This window comes from Magnolia sinica, chromosome 10 (genome assembly GCF_029962835.1).
Source record: "Magnolia sinica isolate HGM2019 chromosome 10, MsV1, whole genome shotgun sequence".
Taxonomy (NCBI): Eukaryota; Viridiplantae; Streptophyta; class Magnoliopsida; order Magnoliales; family Magnoliaceae; genus Magnolia; species Magnolia sinica.
Window position 1 is genome coordinate 14,375,809 of NC_080582.1, and position 10,268 is coordinate 14,386,076.

The window sequence follows — 10,268 nt, forward strand, 5'->3', positions numbered from 1 at the left end:
AACCCTTATCACATAAACTGATCAACATCTCTCCCCAGTGCTTACAATCAGCATAATATCAACATGTCATTCATTCACATATACACACAGTTGTGGGATGTCAACACACTTGTGATTCAACATATATCATCAAATGACACAAGTAAAGGAATTGAATGATGAACTTGTGGTATCTCTTCAAGCTTTATGGATGGAATCCAGAATATAATCCATGACGCGAGAATCTCTTAAAGAGTGGAGAAAAATCAATCACCTTATATCCACTATGTGAATCACACACATACACATACATAATATAAGCAAAGTGCATTGTAATAACAATTACCAGGAGCAATAATAATAAAAACCAGTCATAATAATTATCAAACTGTCGGTTCTCAGTAGAATGGAAAGGTTCAAAAATTAAAACATAATATTGGTCAATGACCCTAAACCAGTCGTCCATTAATACTACTCTTTACTATAGTCGTAGCTTGTACCCCTCACTCCTGACTGAAAAGCGCTCAACCTTGGCTTCACTTTCCTCCTCCTTCCTTCATATCTTCTGCCCAAATAACAGTTTAACAGTTTGTAAGTCCATGTCAGTGAACATTTATATGTGGAAACTAAAGCGAGAGGAAAGAACCGTACTGTGATCACATGAAGTGATCAACATCTCTCCCTAGTCCCTAGTGCTCACGATCAGGGTAAAATCAACATATCATTCATCCATATATGCTTGCAATTATGGGATTTCAGCATACTTGTATTTCAACATGTATCATCGAGTGATACAATCAGAATCATTGCTCTCATCAGCACTATCTAGATCATAGGCAATGACACCCATCCTCTAAGAAGACAAGGATATGTAATTAGTTGAAGGTTAGCATATTGTGCAGACTCATGCTTTCCACTCATTAGACATCATCAGAGGCATCAATGGAGTTATATTTTAGATGTCATCAATGGAACTGAGCCACATGTGCGCAGCATCTCTCCAAGGTCTATGGATAGTATTTAGTACCTGATCCCTATTTCAAAGTTCCCTTCGAGAGTGGAGAAAACCAATTAAAACATATCCACATAATGAATCACACATATAAGGCTTAGTAAGTATAGAGTAGTAGTAATATTAGGATAAATCATAACCAACCACATAAACGATTAAAACTTCCATTTCTCAAACAAACGGACAACAATGACTAGGTCCGTAAACCAAAGTATCAAACTAGGTCATCAACTATAATAACCCAGATTCTTGTAGGCAATCATACACGCTTTTGCACACACAAACTTACATCACACAAAATATAGCAGACACTTAGACACACCGTTGATTAGAGAGAAGCATCATCTTTCGTTCACATCATAAGCATGCTTGAATTTTGAGGACAAAATTCTTTTGAAGGGGGCAGAATGTAATAACCTGGGATTTTTGTATGCATTCATGTACACGAATAAATGTGCACTTGCATTCATCCAAGCACACATGCATAGATCTATCCATTCATCAATGCATAATTGCATATACATGATTAGCTATGCATCCATCAATATATGCTAGGTGTAACTGTTTAAATGTATGTTAGACCTATCTATTGTTAACCATTGATCTATATACCAAACAGACCCACTTATGATTTAGATTAATTTAAAGTTAGTAATTATATAAATATATGTATGTGTGTGTACATGTTCATTCTCACCACTCATGCATATAAAGTCACATATTCATTCATAAACTAGTTCACTTTTAACCATTGAACATGTACTAAACCTACCCGATCATGTTGGAATCCATGTTGGAATAGAGAAATTTTTATAAAATCCCTAAGTGCTAGATCTGTTGGAAAATAAATATACTGACGTTACGCCGAATTCACCCGATTATGAAGATTATGCACAATTTCCTGAAAACCTAAAGAAGTCTAGGATTCTTTCCCCCAATTCTCTAGAATTCTAGGGTTAAATAATAAATTACTTTGAAACCCAATTAGGTTAGGGATAGTGATGCACATTTTTCAAGTGATCAGACTTGAAAACTATGATGTATTGTTCAATAGTTGTGATCTTATAACTATGATGTGAAATATAGTAATTGTAAAGATTTTTATTTCAAATTCTCTAAAGTCCAACAATGGTTTTATTAAGTTTTTTGTTGCTGAAATTTTTAGAAATCCATGCATGTTTCGTTTATGTGTTGAAAGGGTTTGGATTCTTGCTTGGTTATGCATGTATGTTGATGGAAGTTAATTTTTATCATGATTTGAAAATAATCATGGAATGCTATGTGAATTTGAAAGGTTTGCTTTGGAAAAAATAAGTTAATGAAATAAATATTTTGAAATTTCTATCTTTAGAAAGTACATTCATGGAAGGTTTAGATTTAGAAACTTTTGATCATGGAAATTTTATTTTTGGCAAGTTTTTTTTTTATTATTATTATGAAAAATCCACTTTAGGGAAGTCTCATTTTTAAAAAGTTCTTATACTGAAGATTGATCATGGATTATTGGAACACTAACAATACATAGGTTGAAAATCCCATAAAGCAAAATAAGAGGGCTCTGTGATCTTGAGGTTGAAACAGCCTTAAACCCTAATTGGATCTTCTTGGTCTACCTTGGCCCAGGTGTAGTGTAACGCCCCGAACATTTCAATACCCGAGTATTGAAAGTTCTCGAGCGTTACCTAGAAATTAACTTATATGTACATGTGTACAATACCGATCCAACTATCCTATCCTTACATCCTTATCCTGATACAACCTAACCGTTGGGAATGATCTCCATTCATAGATCAAGCCATCTAACCGTCGACTTTAAGACGAGACTAGCCATCAAAAGATTTGACATATATACCTTCCTTCAAATGAATTGGCGAATAACTCTCCATCTCTAATGATTTAGATATACATTCTTCTCTAAGAATTTCTTAGAAACATGCTTCTAGCCATGTGGAACCATTAGATTTTCCAAAACTCACCGACCAACAATAATTACAAAAATGCCATTGACCTAAACCCCTGAATTCTAGATCACATGGTTCTCATGATCCATTTCACGTGAAATTTTATACCAGGCCTAATTATCATAAATTAACCATACACATCGAATTTCAACCCTTAAATCATAGTAAAATAGCTACTTGATCTCTACATCCGTTTGTACACTTATCAGATCGAGATTTCGACCCGTTCATCTTGTTCAGCCCACATGAATATACTTAACCCACCATTAGAATTATGATCTGAGGAACTTACATATGTGAACAAGTCACTCGAATCTAACGGTATACATGTACTACCCCTAATCACTCCAAAAACCCGCTCTATGTCCATCAATTTACGAAACTGACCGTACATTCACCTGCATACGTGGTCGGGGTGCTAACCATCAAGTCCCCTTATTTTTAACAAGTCATCTAACCATCCGTCATGTTTGGATCCGCCGAACGGGCCACACAAACATCATGGTAAACCGATCATCATGAAGATCTTAGGGTCTAGGTCCAAATCACCCAGTAACTTATCAATCAGAGGTGTACAAATGCTATTCTGAATTTCGGAGGGTGTTAGCCACTAAAGGAGCATCTTGGTCATCCTTGATGGATCAGGGATCAAATTTAACTAGTTGAGAGGGCGTGTAAAATAATGATCACTTGTCAAATTTCACCTCGTTTAGAGGGTGATGTGGTGAGATACAAACAACGGAAGTCTGAACTAAAGAAAAGGGTAGAATTGAAATTAAAACCTACTCATGTATATCCCAAGATCGTGAGCAATCTGCTGTGAAGTGTAGATTTCATATTGAATTGTAACCAACACATGATTGCAACATGTGGCCTACCTAGCACTTAGATGTATCCCATATTTGAGCCCATGGCCAAACATGACCTTGTAAACATGATGAACGGAGTGGATTTCTCACCAAACGTCACATTGGACCCCACCCTTACCCAACCATTCACAAAAATAATAATAATAATAATAATAATAATAATCAAGAAGTTACGTGCAATCACTGCCATGCACGTAACTAATTCCCCATAATGGTTTGGTTCAACGGTGAACCTAAAACCCACATGGATTAATGGTGTGACCCACTCAGAACCCGGATCCAGTCCATCTTTTGGCCCAGAGCCTAACACAACCCTGTGAAATTGATGAAGGGAGTGGATTGTATGAAAACTGATTGCAGTGGACCCCACCTATCCCGAACAATCCAAACCGAATAGCAATCTTCCGCGTATTGTAACAGCGTCAACCAAGAACAGGGTACAACAAGGAGTTTTACCCCATCTCCATGATCCATATGTGAGCCACCAGAGCAATGGATCCACCCCAAATTCAGGCCCATGGGTAAACACGAGGCAAGGAAGCTCACGAATGGTGTGGATCATCAGAAAGACCTTCATAAGTGGGTCCACAAACTCCAGCAAGAACCGGAAATCCTTGTTCCGCCCTATTTCACGCCACAACGCACCTTACGAAACGAAAGAAACTCCGTTCGCAACGGATCCAGCGAACACACACCGACCATCAATTTGATGAGCCATTGAATGTCCAGTAGTCAGAAAAGAAATCGGAAAGAAAGAAATCCCAAGAAAGCAAGATTTCAACCAGCCATTAAAACGGTGGCCGTCTGCTTAATCAAACGCCGGTCGAATAAAATCAAGGACAGTCGTCCAAGAGAATAGATCAAAGATTTCCATCGGATAGCCCTTCATCAAGAAAGACTTCCCCAGTAATTGGATGAGATCGATTGCCAAGACCAGGCCGTGACTCAAAGTCCCTATGCAGACCAGCGACGTAGTCTTTGTGCTGCGTAAATAGAGCTGTGGAGGACAAAAGTCCAGCGAAATCATTACACCGTGTGCATGTAGGATCGATGCACAACCCGTCCAGCGTATAGTCTACGCTGGAACATCCTAGAAACCTTGTAAATCCTATAAATTCCTTCAATCCCTGACGTTAAAGAAATGTACTCAACAAACAAAAGAATAGAAAAAAAAAAAAAGAAGAAGAAGAAGAAGAAGAAAGGAAAGAAAGAAAGAAAGAAACGAGAGAGAAGAAAAGGAGTTAGGAAGAGAAAGAGGAAACAGGGCCTGCTTCTGCCTGATTTCTGGCACTACAACCACGACTCACAAAGTCGTCGACTCGAGTTTGGGATCGGACTGAGTCCAGCAGCTCTAAGGGTAAGTAGATGACGTTTCCGAGCAACAGGATTTATATATTCAAAACTGTAATATAGCGATCCTAAACTCATATTATAGATACAAGTGACAACTCTAGATGAGATTTTAACCTTCACAATTATGTGATCTTGGATAAGGTTAGAATCGACAGAAGAAATAACTAGACTCAGTCAGGAAACATTTTAATTTCCAAGGTGAGGGTTTTATCCTTTAAGCTTACATTAATTTAAGTCGTTATATTTATCCTCCCTTTTACGTGTCTTCATATTACTTTGAATCTTCCATACTTTTATATGTTTCACCATCAATTATTGGCCTCTTTCGTGCCTTTTACGATATGAATTATCCTATCTTTTTATGTCTTTAATCATGTGAATTATTTCGCCCTTCATGTTTATATTTTCTGGGAATTATCCTAGCAATTGATTTGGTTAACATTCTTACAACTATTGGCCCTTTAGGGATTACGACATTAGGTCAATTATAAGTGATTTCTCTGAATTTATGTGAGGCCATGGATACAAGCAGGCCCATGCCTCATCAATTTATTGAGTTGGCCCTGCCACTCGTCTCTTTATTTGAGTTGGCCATTGCCACTCTTCGTATTATAGAGTTGACCATTGTCACTCTTCTCTTATTATGATTGGCCATTGCCACTTGTGTTGAGTTGACCCTTGTCACTCTTCTCTTTATTAGTTTGGCCTCGTGCCGTCTATCTTTACGGCTTGGGCATGTGTCTTGTCATTCCAGAACCTCCATAATTCAATTGATATTCTTTATGATTCAGATTCAATTATATTTGTTATGATTCAGTTTATATTCTCTATAAGTGCAAGTGATGTGTAAGATGTATCACAACTAGTGATTCAAATATTCTATCATGGACGTAATGCACTCTAGGTAGAGACCCTCTTGGGGCACGTAAGTCCTTGAGCCTTCGAGTAGTGGTGCACAAATCGATGTGTGTAATTCGCAAATGCAGTGTCACATCACTCCGGGATTGGATGTCGCAAATAGTCGCTCCATGAACAAATCGTGTCACGTAATTCACCCAGCCCATGTGTTGTGCGCTCTGAGGAGTTCTCGTAAATCCACGGTAGCATTGGCCATGCCAGCAAATATCCGTAGTTATGGGATGCGGGTCGAGCCGATTATATATAAATCGTATTCCACATTGTGATGATCACTACGTATGATGAGCCACACATACTTTGCTAGACATGCATCTCATGTAGGTTGGTTGCGCATGCTGATACCCTCGTATTAGTGGAGCACAGGATGTATCAGACCCTTACTTTACCGGTTATAAATCTTTTGAATTATTGTTAATCTTAAAGGATAACCTTCTCTATGGTAGGGCATTGACCCTCTCCCAACCCTACAGATTATGAAGATGACATACAGATTGAAGACTTAGAAGACAGCTTTCTTATAGAAGACTATACTGAAATAATGAGAGGATAGTCCATGAATTAGTTTTATACTTCCACTGCGAACTCTGATATTGTAAAAATCTCCCTTGAGAAGGCATTTGATTATTCTTTTTTTACATTGATATAATATAATTAATTACAGTTGATTTCATTCTTGTGAATGTTACCTTCTTAAATGTATCTGGATATGAATAAATGAAAAAAAATAAAAAATATATATATATAGGGTGCGATTTGACCAAAGCATCCCAGTTTATACATCATTAACACCCGGTTTCCTCGGGCACGAGTACAAACTCTGGTCGTGAAAATTCGGGTTGTTACATGTAGTGATCGTATGTCACTTACACAAGAACGTAAATAGATTTTGCTTGAACAAGCTGATCGTATCCCTCACTATGAGTTCACATGATTGAGCATGATAGAAATTGCAAAAGATCACAGTTAAGAGAGTTTAGATCTGCTGATGATAAAAAGGCCCTGGTGTTTTGATGATCCGTACTTGTTAATGATGGCACAATTCTTGTATACTGCATTCATGCACTATTTGAATTGATATCATGATTTCTATTAGCATCGAATTCTAGCTCTTTCTTGCAATCATTCATGATTATAACCATATTGTATTATTCGTTTTTGTTTAAGTGCTAGTTTCTAAAAATAAAAGCTATATTTATGAGCCTACCTATTTGGAAACTTACTGTATTTGAAAATCTGCCATATTTAGAACATGTTATTTTTTGAACTCATACTAGATTTGAAAGATATTATTTTTTTAAACTTGTAAAATAATTTTTTTTTTAAAAATCACTAAGCGCGTATAAGCTCACCCTTTTGGGAATTCAGTTTCAGGATCAAGATCAAGTCAGGGGAGCAAATGGAGCAGAGTTCTAGCCTTTTATTTTTGTCTATTTGGTCTAGTTACCCTTTTCGAGTTCAAATTCATTATAAGAAGAGTTATAGTGGGAATAGCGATTGACTTTTTAGATGGTTGTGATTAGATATTTTAATGTTTGTATTAAGGAAGTGTATGTTGTATTGTTGTGTGGAATGATATTGTATAATGAATTGCGATTTATGTTTATATTATATTCAAGTCATGTCCTGGGATGCAGGATTAGGGTCTAGCCAACTTGGGTGTCGGATTTTGGGGCATGATATCAACCTTAATCCATCCCTCCGCTATCTCTACTTTATGCTATGGTTATGCTTCTCACTAATGCTTAAAGTGCCCTATCTTCCCATAAAGCCTCTTTAAATTCCCTTTAGGGCCTGTTTGATTTTCCAAATTCAAGGTAAATACCCTGTAAATAGCCAATTATTACCATTTCACCTGTTTGAAAATACGAGGGTATTCCTACTTTGAAAAATGGTCCAAAATGACCGGCATAAATTTATGGGCCCCAACGTCATGTATATGACATATCCACATCGTCCATCCATTTTACCTTAACGTTTTGAGCCATGAGCCGAAAAATGAGAAAAATCCAACATTCAAGTGGCCCACACCAAAGTAAACAGTGGCCCCAAGAAGTTTTTAACAGTAAGTGATCGATTACATTTTTACTGTGTTGTGGTCCACTTGAACTTTAAATCTGCCTCATTTTTTGGCTCATGCATTAAATTCAGTTGGCATGATGGATGTACGGTGTGGATAATCCACATACATCATGGTGGGCCCCCCATATATTTGGCAGCCTCCTCGATTTTTGCATTGAAAAAAGTAGGAGTCAAATCAACATAGGTAACTGGTGAAGGTAATTACCCAAGCAAATAATTATTGCCCATTTCCACTGCATTTACATTTACCTAAGAAAATCAAAGAAGTCCTTACCTTTTCTCTTACTCTTGAACTTATGATTAACAAGGTCACCTACTCTGGGTTTTTTTTTTTTTGCAGGGAGATTGCAATTGAGTAAAACATTTCTCTGCATTTTAGAAACAAAACCTGTCTATCCAGTTCCTCCCATCCATGATCATATTAGATTTCTCAACAAATCTAAAATTGTATGGGTTAGATCATACCTGTATAAACGATCCGTCGGCATAGAAATCTCATACAAATATGATGATGAGGATGACTACCACCATCTGGCTCGTTCTACACTACAAAAGCAACCATCATAAGTTAGCAATCTAGACATAGTTCAAGTCTGGGAAAGAAATTCCACAAATTCAACAGATAGGAATTGCATACACTCACACTGGGACTGTGAATAGGTAGACAACAGAAACAATAGCCATAAAGGGTGTGAATCTTGTCTATGGTCCATCGGGTGGCCCACTTACACCCTTCCTCAACCGGCTTGCAAATCTTGCCCTTCAATTGGGTGACCCGCTGACACTCTTGCATATCCAACATGACCCAGATGGTCAGTGCAAAGAAGAACCATACGATCCAACTGGACTTCTCTGGTAGCAGGGCATACAGTAACACTGTCGAGGCTAGCACCCCAAGAACCAAGATAATGAGGATAAGATTTCTGGCTATGGGGGCCCGGTATCTTCCCACTATCATCATCATCCACACGGACATGGAGTAGAAGGCTGCGACACTGATCATGACAATAGAGTAGAAGGACATCTTATGCTGATGGTATAAAGCGTTCAGGACTTTGTTGCCATCACTGATTGGATAGCTGAGATTCAAGAGGAACGCCACGATCATCCATACTATACTGATGATCGTAATCATCAATTCCAACGACGGTGGTGCAACGTTTAGACTCTCTGACGACCCTGGAACATCGACACCGCCATTTTCGATATCTTGATGAGAGCCCCCTTTCTGCAAAAATCAAAACCCTAATTATTGATTTGTGATGAAATATGAAGAACAAGTACAAAAATTGAGTGAACTAGATTTTACCTCATGAGGAGGAAATTGGGCCATCAATCAGCTTCTAAGAGGAGACGGATTTGATGAAAAATATGGAAAGAATGGGACAATGTTTGATTTATAGAGTAGACAGTGGCGTTTGACATCGTAGGTGAGCTTTTTTCAGGCTTTCCAAGTTTCTTCATTTTCTCGTGAAATGTCTTGCACGAAGCTTCCACGACCAGTAGAATTCAGCTGCTCGAAAAGTCAATTTTATTTTCGGCATTGCAAATGGTCAGGTAATGGGAAGCGTGCGTGTGAGACCTTTGTTTAGATGAATGTTGGCAATCCGAATCTTTTTCTTCCCTCTCTTTTCTTTGGCACTCTGCTCTGCTCTGCTCAACTGCAGCGGAAGCCGATAAACGGCTGAGTAACTCAGTAGCCTTGCCTGTTTCGGAACCCCTTGGATTCGGAACCCTTGAATTTGAAATACCCTAGATTTGGGATTCTCAGGGGTCGTTTGGCACCGTGGATTGGAGGGGATTGGAGGGGGTTTCAAATTCCCTTTGGTTGTTTGGCGCATAAAGTAAATGGGGGTTGCAAATCCAGAGGTTTCTAATCTCCCTTTGAGGGGTTTCGCAATCCAAGGTGAGAGCTTGGATGACATACAAAATCATTTCGATAGTTGCAAGTGTAACATGTGTGTCATTGTACACTGTCATTCTATTGGGCACGTGGCCCACTAACGATGATCAGCACAGTCTAAACATTGTAAATGTAAATCAGCACCTTCCAAACATTGTCCCTATTAATCAATGATAAAAAATCGTTGGTTAATC

At 38.1% G+C, this 10,268-nt stretch overlaps 1 protein-coding gene across 4 annotated transcripts; it reads right to left on the bottom strand.

Annotated features, from left to right (window-relative positions):
* Positions 1 to 337: 337 nt before the first annotated feature.
* Positions 338 to 9,820, bottom strand: LOC131258035 (uncharacterized). 4 transcript variants are annotated; one of them, XM_058259064.1, is made up of 4 exons: positions 9,481 to 9,820; positions 8,815 to 9,399; positions 8,637 to 8,717; positions 338 to 541 (listed from the first exon to the last, which is right to left on the bottom strand). In XM_058259064.1, the coding sequence occupies exons 1-3, from the start codon at positions 9,502 to 9,504 to the stop codon at positions 8,667 to 8,669; spliced, it is 660 nt and encodes a 219-aa protein (XP_058115047.1). In that variant the 5' UTR covers positions 9,505 to 9,820; the 3' UTR covers positions 338 to 541; positions 8,637 to 8,666. The 4 variants fall into 4 exon arrangements, with proteins under 4 accessions (XP_058115047.1, XP_058115046.1, XP_058115045.1 ...); XM_058259063.1 differs by having other exon boundaries at positions 338 to 544; positions 9,481 to 9,819; XM_058259062.1 differs by having other exon boundaries at positions 8,809 to 9,399; positions 9,481 to 9,819.
* Between the last annotated feature and the right edge of the window lie 448 nt (positions 9,821 to 10,268).

Excerpts from the sequence above, each read along its gene's own strand:
- LOC131258035 (XM_058259062.1), bottom strand. The coding sequence starts at position 9,504 with ATGGCCCAATTTCCTCCTCATGAG. Across the intron at positions 9,400-9,480 it reads CCCAATTTCCTCCTCATGAG|AAAGGGGGCTCTCATCAAGA; the intron begins GTAAAATCTAGT and ends TGATTTTTGCAG. Across the intron at positions 8,718-8,808 it reads TTCACAGTCCCAGTGTGAGT|TGTAGAACGAGCCAGATGGT; the intron begins GTATGCAATTCC and ends TTGCTTTTGTAG.